General features: G+C 45.2%; 1 protein-coding gene across 4 annotated transcripts in view; it reads left to right on the top strand.

Annotated features, from left to right (window-relative positions):
- Positions 1-12056, top strand: part of ARK2N (arkadia (RNF111) N-terminal like PKA signaling regulator 2N) — a 97645-nt gene extending 85589 nt beyond the window's left edge. For 2 of the 4 annotated variants that reach the window (XM_070743625.1, XM_070743624.1), the window contains exons 6-7: positions 4018-4149; positions 9399-12056. In XM_070743625.1, coding sequence (XP_070599726.1) covers positions 4018-4149; positions 9399-9585 — 319 coding nt within the window. In that variant the 3' untranslated portion in view covers positions 9586-12056. The remainder of the gene's footprint in view (positions 1-4017; positions 4150-9398) is intronic. The other 2 variants (XM_070743627.1, XM_070743626.1) reach the window with 1 other exon arrangement.
- The last annotated feature ends 4998 nt before the right edge of the window (positions 12057-17054 follow it).

Raw genomic sequence — 17054 nt, 5'->3', positions numbered from 1 at the left:
ATTCTGGGCTTAAGAGAGTATATCCAGTGGATGGACTTAATGGTCATGTGACTGGGTAGGAGTGGCTTGCTGGCCATGTGACCAGGTGGGAGTGGCTTGAAAGATCATCATCATTCAAGTGAACTGTTAAGTCCTCAACTTACAACCTTACCGGTGTTGCTCGCTGGGGTGACAATTTGCTTCGCGTTTCCGCGCTCTCCTTCCTAGGTCGCGCCCGCCTCAGGCTGGGTAGCTGGGCAAATGGGTGCTGCCACAAGCATAAATGCTGCCAGCGCCGCTTCCACCCACACCTTCTGCTTGCACCTCAGGCGGGAGGTGGCCGTGTGAGGCTGGAGGGGAGCGGGGCAAGAAAGAGGGAAGCTCGTCCGAGGCCAGGAAGGAGGAAAGAGGAAAAAAGCAAGGAGCGCAGACGCAACAGCAGCAGGGGAAAAAAGGAGAGCCGAGATGAGACCAGTAATCCAGGAAGTGACAGCCGTCGATCAGATGGAGCTGCGCACGCATCTTCTTTTCCACCGGTGGAACTGCGTTCCACCCCGTCCTGCCTGCTGCCCACCTCTGTCTCCGGGGCTTCAGGAAGCTTCCATGAACCCTCTGGAGTGCAAAAAACAGCACTGTGGGCAAACCAGAAGTATATTTTCTAAACTTCCGGTTTGTCCGTTGGACGGGTTTTTTACACTCCGGAGCCTTCAGGGAAGATTCCCTGAAGCGTCCAGGGGGTGAAACGGCCTTCCCCAAGGCTGTAAAACAGCTGGCTAGTGCGCTTGTACTTGTTTCTTTAAAGAGAATTCATGAGTCCACTTGATGCTGAACTATATTCTTTGCTTCTTTATATATATATATCAGAGGTGAGTTGATGTCGGTTTGGATCCAGCCATAACCAGGTTCTAACAACGTTCCCACCTCTGACTGGCTTGCAAGCTCTTTCATTGTTATTCTCCCCAAATAAGGTTTTTTTAAAGTCCTAATTAGGGAATAAAATAATGCGCTGAAACTGACTAAGGACGCTAGCCAGATGAATATCTGGTAAGCAGATACTTTTCCCTATTTTCCTCCCCCAAAACTAAGGGGCGTCTTTTACTCCCGTGTGTCTTATATTCCGAAAAATACAGTAATCCGTGTATTTTTGTATCAGTGTATAATCAGGCAAGTAATCAACTTGCCTCCAGAAATTGTAAATGCTCCAACACTGGAAGTTTTGAAGAAGATGTTGAATAAAGAAGGTTCTGTCATTAGAATTGGGGTGATCTATAGGCCTCCAGGGCAATCCGAGGAATATGACAACAAGATGGTGGATGAAATTACCCTAATGGCAGTAAAGGGAGATATTGTGGTTATGGGTGATTTCAACATGCCTGATGTTGACTGGAATATCCCCAGTGCCCTTACATGCAAAAGTAAGAATATAGTAGAGGCCTTTACAGGAGCAGCTCTGGCACAGCTGGTTAAGACACCAACTAGAGGGGAGAATATTCTAGATTTAGTTTTTACGAATGGGAATTGGGTTTCAGATGTCAAGGTGGGAGAAAATTTAGGTTGCAGCGACCATCTATGTTTGTGGTTTGATGTAAAAACGCATTGTGAGCAATCCTATAATGCAACCAAAGTATTGGATTTCAGAAAAACAAATTTTAATGCAATGGGGGAATATTTAGATAATGAATTAAAGGGGAGGGATAAAATGGCAGGAGCGAGCACCCAGTGGACTATATTAAAAAAGGCCATCTTAAAAGCCACTGGACTGTATGTAAGACAAATAACTAAAGGTAAAAGGAAGAAGAAACCGCTATGGTTTAGCAATGATGTAAGGGCTATAGTCAATGAAAAAAAGGCTGCCTATAGGAGGTATAAAGAGTCTGGAAGTATAGCTGATAGGGAGGTGTATAAAATGAGACAGAAGGAGGCGAAACAGATAATATATGCTGCTAAAGCTTCAAAAGAGGAAGAAATTGCCAAATCTGTAAAGAAGGGGGATAAAACCTTCTTCAGATATATTAGTGATAAGAAGAAGAAAAACTGCGGCATCACGAAGCTTAGTACCGGGAATAATACATGCATTAATGGGAATAAGGAGATCGCTGACCATTTCAATAGCTACTTCTGTTCAATTTTCTCAAAAGACACCTTACAAAATAAAACTATAGAGGGATATAGCATTGCTTTCAGCTGTACGGATTCAGCTCCAGTGATCTTAGAAGCCGATGTCTTAGAAGAACTTGAACGATTAAAGATAAATAAGGCAATGGGTCCAGATGGCATCCACCCCAGAGTTCTTAAAGAACTCAGATCTGTCATTGCTACCCCCCTGACTGATTTGTTTAACCAATCCTTGTTAACAGGAGATGTTCCTGAGGATTGGAGAATGGCCAGTGTTGTGCCTATCCACAAGAAGGGCAGTAGAGAAGAAGCTGGTAACTACAGGCCAGTTAGCTTGACATCAGTTGTAGTTAAAATGATGGAGACTCTACTCAAAAAGAGGATAAATCAGCACCTAAAAAACAATAACTTATTGGACCCAAATCAGCATGGCTTTACTGAAGGCAAATCATGTCAGACTAATCTCATTGATTTCTTTGACTATGTCACAAAGGTGTTGGATGAAGGTGGTGCCGTGGATATTGCCTACCTGGACTTCAGCAAAGCCTTTGATACGGTTCCACATAAAGAGCTGATAGATAAATTAGTGAAGATTGGACTTAATCCCTGGATAGTTCAATGGATTTGCAGCTGGCTGAAGCGTAGACATCAGAGAGTTATTGTTAATGGCGAGTATTCTGAGCAGAGTCAGGTTACAAGCGGTGTGCCACAAGGGTCTGTTCTGGGTCCTATTCTTTTTAATATGTTTGTGAGTGACATAGGGGGAGGTTTTGTAGGGAAGGTTTGCCTATTTGCCGATGACTCTAAAGTGTGCAATAGGGTTGATATTCCTGGAGGGGTCTGTAATATGGTAAATGATTTAGCTTTACTAGATAAATGGTCAAAGCAATGGAAACTGCAGTTTAATGTTTCCAAATGTAAAATAATGCACTTGGGGAAAAGGAATCCTCAATCTGAGTATTGTATTGGCAGTTCTGTGTTAGCAAATACTTCAAAAGAAAAGGATTTAGGGGTAGTGATTTCTGACAGTCTCAAAATGGGTGAACAGTGCAGTCAGGCAGTAGGGAAAGCAAGTAGGATCCTTGGCTGCATAGCTAGAGGTATAACAAGCAGGAAGAGGGAGATTATGATCCCGCTATATAGAATGCTGGTGAGACCACATTTGGAATACTGTGTTCAGTTCTGGAGACCTCACCTACAAAAAGATATTGACAAAATTGAACGGGTCCAAAGACGGGCTACAAGAATGGTGGAAGGTCTTAAGCATAAAACGTATCAGGAAAGACTTCATGAACTCAATCTGTATAGTCTGGAGGACAGAAGGAAAAGGGGGGACATGATCGAAACATTTAAATATATTAAAGGGTTAAATAAGGCCCAGGAGGGAAGTGTTTTTAATAGGAAAGTGAACACAAGAACAAGGGGACACAATCTGAAGTTAGTTGGGGGAAAGATCAAAAGCAACGTGAGAAAATATTATTTTCCTGAAAGAGTAGTAGATCCTTGGAACAAACTTCCAGCAGACGTGGTAGATAAATCCACAGTAACTGAATTTAAACATGCCTGGGATAAACATATATCCATCCTAAGATAAAATACAGAAAATAGTATAAGGGCAGACTAGATGGATCATGAGGTCTTTTTCTGCCGTCAGACTTCTATGTTTCTATGTTTAACCATTTGTCTCAAGGAGTATAGGGTTTCCTGCCTAAGCAGGGGGTTGGACTTGAAGACCTCCAACCAGTAATAGTTAGGCAACTCCGGGGCCGCCTTCAGCATGCGTGCTGGAGCTGGCTCCATGTGCCACCTGTGTCAGGTGTGCCATAGGTTTGTCATCGAAGCCTTAAAGCATCGAGTCGTAGCAGAGTCACCTGCAAGGAGAGAAGTGGAAGAAGTTATAAAGAGATCCTTTTTTTGAAACAGGAATGAAGTGTCTCAAGCAGCAGGGGCCCAGAGAATCCCAGGCATAGGGAGCAGTGAGATGAAGGCAGAGAACCCCCATGAGCTGCCAAAAGGAAAGCCCAGCACGAAAAGTGAAGAACTCTTTGAGAACAGGTGCCAAAACAAAGCTATTCCTCCTTCTTCCAGTGAAAGCTAAACTTGCAGAATCGTGTTCATTCTCCACGTAGAACGAGGGCCTCCAAACTTGGCAACTTGAAGACTGAATGGATTTCAACTCTCAGGATTCCCTGGCTGGCTGAGGAATTCTGGGAGTTGAAGTCCACAAGTCTTAAGGTTGCTGGGTTTGAGGACATCTGAACTAAGGTTAGGCTTTTGGGGTTATGTTTTTGTTGCCTGCAAAAGGCTTTTCCCAAATACAGTAATACCTCGTCTTACGAACCTAATTGGTTCCGGAAGGAGGTTCGTAAGGCGAAAAGTTCGTAACATGAAACAATGTTTCCCATAGGAAACAATGTAAAAGCGATTAATGCATGCAAGGGGGACAAAAAATTGCAAAATGGCGCTCCGCTGGGCGCCGCCACCCAGCTGTCACCTTCTGAAACAGCCGGGGGGCTTCTTGGCATTCTTCCGAACGCAGAACCTGGAAGTTCGGCAAAAGTTCGGGTTCCGGATGCCTCCGAGAAATGCCTGGTTGTTTCAGAAGGTTACAGCTGGACGGCGGCGCCCAGCAGAGCGCCGTTTTTACGATCGGCAGTGGTGTTTTCGGCCGATCTGGAGGCTGAAACGGAGGTGGGGAATCCCAATAGGGAATTCCATGGGCGGAGCTTTGACATCATGAAGACGTCCTTCCTGGAGGCCACGTTTCAGCTAACCAGGAAGGACGTCTTTGTGACGTCAAAGCTCCGCCCATGGAATTCCCTATTGGGATTCCCCACCTCCATTTCAGCCTCCAGATCGGCCAAAAACGCCACTGCCGATTGCAAAAACGGCGCTCCACTGCCCAGCGCCGCCCGGCTGTAACCTTCTGAAACAGCCGGGCACTTCTCTGCGGCCTCCGGAACCCGAACCCAAACTTTTGCCGAACATCCGGGTTCGGAAGCCCCCCGGCTGTTTCAGAAGGTGACAGTCAGGCGGCAGCACTTCTCGGCGGCCTCCCGAACCCGAAAAGTTCGGGTTCGGGAGAATGCCGAGAAGCCCCCCGTTTGTTTTAAAAGGTGACAGCCGGGCGGTGGGTTTGTAAGTCGAAAAAAGTTCGTATGAAGAGGCAAAAAATTTCCAAAGCCCTGGTTCATATCTCGAAATGTTCATATCACAGGGGTCCGTATCACGATTTACCACTGTATGTTTTTTTCCCCCAAGAGGCAACTGGACTTTCTGGCTTTTCTTCGAATACGTTTCACTTCTCATCCAAGAAGCTACTTCAGCTGTGAACTGGATGGTGGGGAAAGGAAGAATTGATACTCCCTGCAGATAAACTCTTCATTTGCATCCTTTTAGAAGGTCATTGACTACTGGAACCAGCACAAGTCAGGTGGACCCTGAGGACACAAAGACCTCCCAGTGCTTCAAGGACCCTCAAATAGGACGCAGATGACCAGCGGTCTGCAAGGAATATAAATCCTTCCATTCTGCAAAGCTGAAGAAGCTTCTTAGATGAGAAGCAAAACATCTTGAAAGGAAAAAAACCCCAGAAAGTCCAGTTGCCTCTTGAAAAAGCACTTTAAGGACAACCATGTCCTAAGTAACATGAGAAATTATTATTTTACTGAAAGAGTAGTAATGCTTGGAACAAACTTCCAGCAGACGTGGTTGGTAAATCCACAGTAACTGAATTTAAACATGCCTGGGATAAACATTATCCATCCTATGATAAAATACAGAAATAGTATAAGGGCAGACTAGATGGACCATGAGGTCTTTTTCTGCCGTCAATCTTCTATGGATGACTGAGAATCTCCATAGACATTAAACCATTAAAGGTTATTTAACACAAGATATTTCCCCTTTAGGCATTCCCTTCCTTGAGAGGAGAGATACGAATCAAATGCAGATATCCAGCCTACCCTGTTTTCCCCCAAAACAAGACATCCCCTGATAATAAGCGCAATTGGGCTTTTGAGTGAATGGCAATGAGGCCAAGTGCTTTGTTAATGTATGAGCAGAGTAGTCCCTTTTTACCAAGGTTGTGCACGCACAGAAACTTTTAGACTGAGATTAGTTATTATTATTATTATTATTATTATTATTATTATTATTATTATTATTATTTATTGGATTTGTATGCCGCCCCTCTCTGTAGACTCGGGGCGGCTAACAACAATGATAAAAACAGCATGTAACAATCCAATTAATAAAACAACTAAAAACCCTTATTATAAAACCAAACATACACACAAACATACCATGCATAACTTGTAATGGCCTAGGGGGAAGGAATATCTTAACTCCCCCATGCCTGGCGGCATAAGTGAGTCTTGAGTAGTTTGCAAAAGACAGGGAGGGTGGGGGCAGTTCTAATCTCCGGGGGGAGTTGGTTCCAGAGGGCCGGGGCCGCCACAGAGTAGGCTCTTCCCCTGGGGCTCACCAAACGACATTGTTTAGTCGACGGGACCCAGAGAAGGCCAACTCTGTGGGACCTTATCGGTCGCTGGGATTCATGCGGTAGCAGGCGGTTCCGGAGGTAATCTGGTCCAATGCCATGTAGGGCATTGGATCAGTTGTGAATAACTGTTCAGCCACACACAGATATACTAACTTGAATTAAAGTTTACTTTGAGAAATAGCCTGTTCAGCTAATACAGTCTAAAGTCATACACATAAGTCAGAATAACAATCCAAATATTATTAAGTGCATACGAGGGTTGCCTAGAAAGTAATGCACCACATTTTTTCCCTTCAACAATTATTTATTGAACACAATGAAACTTACACACAAGAAAGAATGATGTTTCTTCTACATTCCCTATTTTTCCACGAAGTCTCCGTCCCGTTCTTTGGCCTTCCTCCAGCGAGCCACAAGGGCGTGTATGCTCTGTCGGTACCACTCCTTGTTCTGGTTACAAAGCCATTTCTGCACTGTGTGAATCCCCTCTAATGGCCTCACCCTCTGTGCCCACCAGCGTCTAACCGTACTTCTCTCGACCGCAGATTCTGCATAAACTACACAAATGTTTGTGAATGTTCCCAACAGTTTCTTTCTCCACAGTGAGAAATTCAATGATGATGTGCTGCCTGTTAACATACACTACTTACAGACACAATTTCAAAACACTGCTGTAGCTACGCTATCTGTCTGAAGAAATGCAAAATTTTACACACGCACTCCTGACAATTCAAATAATGAATATCTAAAGTTTTGCATTCGTACCATTACTGTAGGCTGAGAAAAAAAATGGGGTGCATTGCTTTCTGGGCGACCCTCGTAGTCTTTCTTACTAGTTGTGTTTTGTCATAATCGTCAAAGAAAGATATCAAGCCTAAACATATTTTAGCTGATATACATAACTACGATACAGAGCATGCAGAGAATTGCAGAGCAAACCTAACAGTGAATAGCCATTAACAGTGAGTAGCCAAAGAGAAACAGAGAGGGTGACTCAGAAAAATAAGCTATAAACTGTAGCTCCCTCTGGTGGCAGTCTGCAATAGCTGCAGCCAATATATTGCCAACCCAACAGTTCTGGACATAATCCTAACATGCTTATTTCAGGGTTCAAAAAAAATATAAAACAAGATCTTATTTTCGGGGAAGCATGGTAGAAGGGCACCCCTTCAGTTCTCCTGAAAGCTATTACAATCTTTTATAGGGTGCAGCGAATTCAAGTTGAACCTCCTGCCAATAATTTATTTGTTTGTTTGTTTATTTATTTATTTATTGGATTTGTATGCCGTCCCTCTCCATCTAAAATCCAATTAATATAGAATAGAATAGAATAGAATTTTATTGGCCAAGTGTGATTTGACACACAAGGAATTTATCTTGGTGCACATGCTCTCAGCGTGCATAAAAGAAAAAGATACATGTATCAAGAATCATGTGGTACAACACTTAATGATTGTCATAGGGGTCAATAAGCAATGAAGAAACAAGCAATATTAATAAGAATCTTAGGATACAAGCAACAAGTGACAGTCATACAGTCCCAAGTGGGATAATAACTGATCTAAAACAATCCTGAAAAAGCTAAAACATTAAAACTCATTCATTCAGATTCAGACCACAGACATACCGAGTCTGCGGAGAGGGGTAGCATACAAATAATAATAATAATAATAATAATAATAATAATAATAATAATAATAATAATCTCATTAGCCAGAGGCTAGGGTCTAGTGACCCCAGGCCTGGTGGTATAAATAGGTTTTCAGATTCTTGTGGAAGGCAAGGAGGGTAGGGGCAGTGTGAATCTGGGGGGAGCTGGGCCCCCTACAGAGAAGGTTCTTCCCCTAGACCCCGCCAAGTGACATTGTCTAGTTGACGGGACCTGAAGAAGGCAGACTCTGGGGGACCTAACCGGACACTGGGATTCATGCGGCAGGAGGCGGTCCCGCAAGTAATCTGGTCCGATGCCATGTAGGGCTTTATAGGTCATACCCAACACTTTGAATCACGTCCGGATACCAATTGGCAGCCAATGCAGACCGTGGAGTGCTAAATAAACACGGGCATACCTTGGGAGGCCCATGACTGCTCGCGTGGCTGCATTCTGCACAATTTGTAGTTTCTGAACTCTCTTCAGAGGTAACCCCATGTAGAGAGCATATTATTAAGATTTAAAGTAAAACAGCTCCTGGGGACTGAGGAAATAGAATTTCCCCCCTCCTCGCAGCTGTTAAAGCAAACCTCCAATGCTAACAGGAAAGGGACACACAATCCTCAACTTGCAACCACATTCAGAACCGCCCCAATTGATTCTTTAATAATGATCACGTGATGTAAGGGCACTGCAACCATCATCAATTAAGAAGCCGGGGTGGCGCAGCAGGTAGAGTGCTGTACTGCAGGCCACTGAAGCTGACTGTAGATCTGAAGGTCAGCAGTTCAAATCTCATCACCGACTCAAGGTTGACTCAGCCTTCCATCCTTCCGAGGTGGGTAAAATGAGGACCCGGATTGTGGGGGCAATAGGCTGGCTCTGTTAAAAAGTGCTATTGCTAACATGTTGTAAGCCGCCCTGAGTCTAAGGAGAAGGGCGGCATAAAAATCGAATGAATGAATGAATGAATGAATGAATGAATGAATGAATGAATAAACCTCTTGCCAGTTGCCAATCACTTGTATTTTGATCACATGACCCCACCCACCCACCCACCAGGACGCCAATTCCATGCGTACCACCTGCGATCCACTGCTGCACCAGGCCATATTCAAGAACGTGTCTCTCCCTTTGCTTTGACCACAGATACGTCCATCCTCGTGGAGGTGTGATTCAGACGGTGTCTTCCCGGAAACTCGGCTCAGGTCTGCAGTGCCCGCGGCAATCGGAAACATGGACAGGCGTGGCCCCTCCTCCGCAGAATTGGTCTTCGCCCCCCGAAGTCGTAGATCTGACGCTGGACGAGGACACCCGGCGGAAATACTTACTGTAATGCCGTAATTTTTTTCCACTGTGGTTTCGTTTTTTCCTCCCTTTTCCTTTTTTTTTTTTTTTTTTAGTTGTTTAGTCCTTTTCCTTTTTTTGTGTGGCACAGAAGTTTCTGGATATCGCCTTGGTGTCCAAAGACTCTGCTCCGAGAATTGGTTTTTTGGGGTTTTTTGGAAATCTTTAGACTCCCTTGGGAACGTTTCCTCCTCTGCCTCCTCCACCTCTCCCCTCCCGCCTTTAGAACTGCAAGATCGCTTCAGACGTTTCCTTTGAACGGAGGACACTTTGCTTAAAAAAAAGAAGAAAAAAAAAGAAAGGAGCTTCCCGTCGTCGGCGGAAAGCCTAGCACACTTTGAACTTCAGCGACAAGCTTCCACGGTGTAGTTTTTGTTTTGTTTGTTTGTTTTTAAACTCTGTGTCTTTCGGTCGGAGGTGCCGGTCGGCTGGGAGCCACGCTACCTCCTCGGCCCCACCCTGTAGCGCGCGCGCGCGAGAGAGAGAGCTTATAGCGGCTGCTTTCAACCCACCACGCAAGCCGCATGCGGCTGGTGTCCTTTCCTTCGTCTCTTGGCAGTGTAAGCATTAAAAAGGCACTGCTGGCCCAACAAGGCTCCCGGTTCCGAGTATCCTCATTGTAGCCTAATTGGAAAGGAGGGTGGGGAGAGTTTAACAAGCAGCGAGTCAGGACCAGCTGGCCAACGGATTCAGTCGTAGAAGGACCGAGACTCGGTTCCCCCAAGACCCAGCTGCCTCCCGATTTGGCGAATTTTCAGCCTGCGGTCAGATTTGAGTTTTAAAGGAGTAGTTCATTTTCTTTATTATTTCCCTCTTCCCCCCCTTATACCACTGTGTCCCATTGGTCACTTGGCCTCTTTAACAGCCTTTTCCCCTCCCTGCCTTTTTTTGAAAAGAACTCAGCACAACAGGAAGAAAGGGGTTTCTCCTTTCTGATCTCAGCTGTGTTTTACAGTTAGGGTTGTAGCTCAGGTGAGGGTTCCACTTACCGGCTGCGCCCGGTATGCGCCCGGTGGGCATGCACACACCTGTCGGCATGAGATTTTGATTCTGCGCATGCGCAGCAAGCGAAATCTCACACGAGGGGGCTCTTGCGTGTGAGATTTTGCTCATTTTCGCCGGTTTCTTTGCATCCGCGCATGCAAAAAATGCCTAAAAATCGGTAAAATCTCACACGCGAGAGCATCCTCGTGCGAGATTTCGCTTGCGCAGAAGTGATATCTCATGCGTGCACGCACCAGGGGCCCACGAGACGCATGTACATCTCCTTTTCTGCCACCAGGACAGAAATGGGCTTACCGGCTGCAACCCACTATTGTTGTAGCTGTAATCCCATATTTGTGAGGTTATAGAGACGTGATTGTAGGGGGAGTGAGGACTACTGTAGAGGCTGCCTTCACACCAAAGGTTGAAACAAACCATTTTAAAAGTCAAACCGTTCCAAGCTCTGCTCTTAGTGGGATTTAGAGGGATGCTACCACTTTCTGAAATTTTTCTCTTCCGTAACCAGAAGAGCCTGAGTGCTGTTCCTTCTCAGGGTAGCTGTCTTGTCAATTGGAACCGAGGAGAAAAAAACCCAGGGAAGGCTCCGATCACATCGGAATGAAATTAAGGTGTGCGTTGGCATGGCACCCGTGCAGGAACAGGCTGTGCTGCTCTGCCTGGGTTCATTTGAATGCGTTCTTGGGGGAAAAAAGTTGCTGTTCCCCAAACCGATAACCAGAGGATTCAGCTCATGCGCATACATTTGCTTGTAAAGCAGTTAATGCGCTTTAATTTTACTCCCAACTCTCGGATCTCCTCCTGAGTTCTCGTTTAAACTGAGCTGGATTTCACCACCCAAATAAGAACAATGCACTTTGCTTGTAGAACGTCTCCTGGGCCTTAGGCTCAGTTGCCTTCTGCAGGCGTTATCTTTCTCTGCCCACTGAGATCATCCTTATTCCTGGGGAGTGGGATGGAATAATGGAGGCACTTATTCTGTCCTGGGGTCATTGGGCAAGCCAGCCTCAAACACTCCCAAAGTGTCAGGAAGCTTGGCCCCTAAAAAAATCCTTCAATCTCCCGGTGGCTTTGCATGCACGACAATTCGTGGCATGACTCCACTTTACGCGAAGTGTCCTCGCTCACCGGCCTTCTTTGGAGGAGCAATTGGGGGGGATCATCAGATTGCACCTACTGCGAATAGTAGTTTAAAGGAGGGGGGTCTCCAAAACTGGCAACTTTAAGACTTGTGGATTTCAATTCTGGAAGTTGAAGTCCACAAGTCTTAAAAGTTGCCAAGTTTGGAGAGACCTCTGGTTTAAAAGAAATTTTTTCTATTCCTGCACCAACCCCTTTAGAAAAGCGAGGATCACACATCAGAAAGAATTACTTGGCAAGTTGGGGCGGTTTTAAAAGAAAAGTGAAGAGAAACAAACCCTACATTTGCTCAGGTTAAAAAAGGAAAGAAAAGAAAAATGTAGACCCTGGAACACCCTGCCATTTGCTGGGATTCAGAAGCATTTTTCGACTTCAATTTAATTCAATTTGTATGCCGCCCCATTCCCTAGGGACTCTAGGCGGCTCGCAACCAAAAAATATAAATAGAAACATAAAATATAATACTTCAGCATGTTCTTAAACATGTACCCCCAAGTAGATCCAGTCCTTTGAAGGTCACGAGCCCGTTCTGTATTAAAAAATAATAAAATCTGCTGCTTGTGTTCGACTCAGCGGAGCCAAACAGGCGGGTGAGAGCTGTCGGATGTAGAAAATTCAAGAAGGATTCATCTCTCCCTAAGAGGGCGAATGAACCAACAACCCTTTTGCAGAATTGTGAGGCTTTTAACCACTTAGGGAGGCTAGGAAAGTCTTAACCAGGTAAGGGACAGGTTGCCGATTTCTTGGTTCGAATGGCCGGCTTCAAATCTTGAGTTGGCACCTCTGTGCCTCGCCAGCCCTGATGTAGCGAGGCCGTTAGATCAGATGTGAACGGAAGCGGCGTTCCTCCGAGCGCGCCCGCTTTTGCTAACCCTACCCAAGCACACATAGGCACACTCAGAAAGCCTTGCGGGACGCCCTCTCACCTCCTGACCCTCGCCTAAAGTTGATTTCAAGACGGGAAATAAATCTTACAACGATTCGGAGAAGAACTGTGACCATGCGTCTCTTGAAGGAGGGGCTCCCTTTCCCTTAAGCAGGCTTGGACCCCTTGTGAAGCGTGAATCTTATTTCCTACAAGGTGGGGTGCAGTGGTGGGTTACTATTGGTGCGGTCCAGAGAACCACACTGGTAGGAACTCACTGACGAAGCAATTTTCGGCGATTGTGTCGGGAGAAGTCACCCCGCCCGCCCTCGTCTTAATGGCGATCTTTATTCCTTGTCCTAAGCACAGCTGAGGGCTTCTTCCGGCACGGATACGCCGGAAAACAATAGCCGGAAATTGCATCGCCAACCCATCATTGATGGAGTGTGTGTGTTTATGCTCCCTCCTCCCCTGTCAAAAAGGGAAACCAGCCTAGGCATGATAGCACGTGGCTATCATCCAGATGTTGCTCAAATAACCCACCCAACTTCCGAAAGGCTCCTTGTTCCTCGTCCCCATCCTCTACCATTTTGTGGTTCTCAAGGCAGCCAGCGGTGGGTCCAGATCTGATTTTTTCCAAGTCGAAGAACCGTCTCTTCTTTTTCTCTCTCAAGGGCTGGTTCCCTCCTGTCTCACCAGAGGCCCATCCCATAATTTCCACATGGGAAGATCAGATCAAGGTCATTGGCCGCTCTCTGGCTTGGGTCCTTCCCCGTCAGCATGAGCGGTACATAAAGTAGCAGTGGAGGTAACGGGGCCATTAAAGAGCACCGAGTTCTTCCTGCGTAGCCAAAGAGAAGGCCGCCTCCCAATTCTACCAAATTGCAGTTGTGTCCTCCTGCACACTTTCAATTTTCCCACTCCAACGGTGACACCCGAAACTATACTATATTAGGGTAAGGGGCCTCCAACCGTGGCCACTTCAACTCCCAGAATCCCCCAGCCAGCTTTGCAAAGCTGGAGGAATTCAACTCCCAGAATTTGCAATGGTGGCTGGGGAATTCTGGGAGTTGAAGTCCTCCAGGCTTAAAATGGCCAAGGTTGGAGACCCCTGTGTTAGGGGAAGCAGAGCTGATGGAATTTGCTGAAGATTAAATGAAATCTGGCTTAGAGCAGCTTTGTTTTCCTTTCCCCCAAATCCAGAAAAAGTGGGGGGATTTTATTATGTTTTCTTTCTTTCTTTCTTTCTTTCTTTCTTTCTTTCTTTCTTTCTTTCTTTCTTTCTTTCTTTCTTTTAGTAAGGAAAGCTATAGCTCTAACTGATCTACTGATTTAATAAATCCAGTATTTAGTCTCTTCATGTTATTGGCCAGTATCAGAATCATCTGGGGGGGGGGGGGCATACTGGTGGATTACCCTTTAAAATGAAGAGGGGGTGAAGACAAAAAAAAGAAGAAGCTATTTTTTAGTTTGTATTTGCTGTGACTTCCATGTATATATATAAAAAAAACCTGACTGCATTCTAACCAAACTTCTTCCAATTGTGCACTGTGTTTGTTCTAAAGGAATCATGAGGTTTTTAGCTTGGTAACCAGTTTTTCTCACCACCACCACCACCACTCTCTCTTTTTTTTTGTTAATTAAAAACACTACACTTTTCCTCTCTCTCGAAGAGTAGAAAAAAGTAATCTTTTTTCTTTAAAAAAGGATGAGGAAGAAAGAGAAAAAAATACCACCACTGGATAGCTTAAAGCAGTGTTTCCCAACCTTGGCAACCTTGGCATTCGCTGGCTGGGGAATTCTGGGAGTTGAAGTCCAGATATCTTCAAGTTGCCAAGTTGGGAAACACTGGCTTAAAGGATTTGGAGTTTGATTTTCATTTTATTTTTCATTTTATTTTTTGCTATTTTTGTTGTATTCTATTTTGGCAGAGCGACAACCTGTCTCCATTTGTCTTTTGCTCGAATTGAAACAGTGAGATTGTAGCCCTTGTATGGTTAAGAATCGATGCACTTGATCATTAATATATATTTTTTAAGCACAGGTTAGGCAAGCGTGCCCACTTTGGGTTCGCCGTCATACTGAGCCTTCAGTAAAGTTGGCATTTTCGGCTGCAAAAACCTCCCTGGTTTTGCTATAAGCAATATGGCACGCTGCAGGATCGGGCTTCTAATTTTCTCGACAGGTCTTGGTTTCAACAACTCTGCTCGCATCTCTATTTTTCCCCCTTTGGGTGGGAGGGGGAGAGAAAGTTAGAATTTGTTTCTGTAACTGCTGAGTTTAAAAAGTCATAAAACACACACAAAAAAGTTCTTTTTAACACACATTCTTCTCTCCATGTAATATTTAATGGTCTGGAGGAAAAAAATAGAGTGATACTGAATGACTATATGTATATGTATATATATGTTCATTCGATTGTGCGTATATGTGTATACGTAGTATATGCATATATATGAGATACGTGCATATATATATATATATATATATATATATATATATATATATATGCGCAAGATGAGAGTTTCTGGGTTTTTCGGGTTGGTTTTTTTTTTTTGAAACGAGTCTGTAGCATAAAGTTTAAGCTATTTTAAAGGAAAATAATAAAATAGAGTGAATTATTTAAACAATACCTTACTTTGTAGCCTGTGAGGCTTTTTGTGGTGATGTTTTCTTTGGGGAGGGGGAAATCTTCATGAGATGGTTTTCATAAAACAGGGGTGTTTTATGGATGGCCCTCTTGTGACATGTGGACTTCAACTCCCAGAATCCCTGAGCCAGTTCTCAGAATTCTGGGAGTTGAAGTCCACAAGTCATAAAGAAAGGGCCTGGGTTCCACCCCTCTGCCATCAAAGGTCGCTGGCCACAGCCATTTTCTTTCTGTTTCCAAACCGTCGCCAACCTATTCTGCTTCGATGAAGATCCCGGATCTGCCTGCTTCCCTCGTCCATCCAATGGAACTGGAATTCCGTCGATTAAACCCTACAGCTTAGATTTGCCTCGGACCCTAATTGGAATCCACCCTCTTTGCAAACTTGTAGCTTTAACTTGTAACTTGTACCATCATCAACACTTTGAATTGTGTCCGGAAACTAATCGGCAACCAATGCAGGCCACGGAGTGTTGATGAAACATGGGTGTATCTGGGAAGACCCATGACTGCTCATGCGGGCGCGTTCTCCTCGATCTGGAGTTTCCGAACACTCTTCAGAGGCAGCTCCATGTAGAGAGCGTTGCAGTAGTCGAACCTCGAGGTGATAAGGACATGAGTGACTGTGAGCTGGGACTCCCTGTCCAGGTAGGGCCGCAACTGGTGCACCAGGCGAACCTGGGCAAACGCCCCCCTCGCCACAGCTGAAAGATGGTTCTCCAATGTTAGCTGTGGATCGAGGAGGACGCCCAAGTTGCGGAACCTCTCTGAGGGAGTGAGTAATTCCCCCCCCCCGAGGTAATGGACAGACAGATGGGATTGTCCTTGGGAGGCAGAACCCACAGCCACTCCGTCTTGTCAGGGTTGAGTTTGAGCCTGTTGACACCCATCCAGACCCCAACAGCATCCAGGCACTGGCACATCACTTCCACTGCTTTGCCGAGTGGACACGGGGTGGAGATGTACAACTGGGTGTCATCAGCATACTGATGATACCTCACCCCATGTCCTTGGATGATCTCACCCAACGGTTTCATGTAGATATTAAATAGCAGGGGAGAGACGACCAACCACTGAGGAACTCCACAAGGAAGAATCCTAGAGGTCGACCTCTGACCCCCCAGTAACACCGACTGCGACCAAACGGAGAGGTAGGAGGAGAACCACCATAAAACAGTGCCTCCCACTCCCAACCCCTCCAGCCGGCACAGAAGGGTACCATAGTTGATGGTATCGAAAGCCACTGAGAGGTCAAGAAGCACCAGGATAGAGGATAAACCACTATCCCGGGCCCTCCAAAGATCATCCATCAGCATGACCAAAGCAGTTTCCTTGCTGTAGCCGTGAGTACGTATCTCCAGAGAGAGTTTGTTTACAGAGGGCCGGGCCCCCCATAGAGAAGGCTCTTCCCCTAGGCAACGCCAGTCGACATTGTCTGGCCGATGGGACATGGAGAAGGCCAACTCTCTGGTACCTAACTGGCCGCTGGGATACATGAGGCAGAAGAAGGTCCCAAAGATAAAATGAAATGAAATGCAACGTAGAGAAAAGTTACGTCTTAAACTTAGACAAGAAAACCCAAAAGTACACGTATAGACTGGGTGAAACCAGTCTTAATAGTAGTAACTGTGAGAGGGATCTTGGAGTCTTAGTGGACAACCAGTTCAATATGAGCCAACAGTGTGTAACAGTAGCCTCAAAAAGCCAATGAAATAAATGAATTGATTTATCCAAATTATTTGAGGTGCGTATTTATGAAAGCTGGCACTCATATAGATTAATAGTAGATGCATTTACATCC

Source organism: Erythrolamprus reginae, chromosome 2 (genome assembly GCF_031021105.1).
Source record: "Erythrolamprus reginae isolate rEryReg1 chromosome 2, rEryReg1.hap1, whole genome shotgun sequence".
Lineage (NCBI taxonomy): Eukaryota > Metazoa > Chordata > Lepidosauria > Squamata > Dipsadidae > Erythrolamprus > Erythrolamprus reginae.
This window is presented reverse-complemented; position numbering and strand designations above follow the sequence as displayed.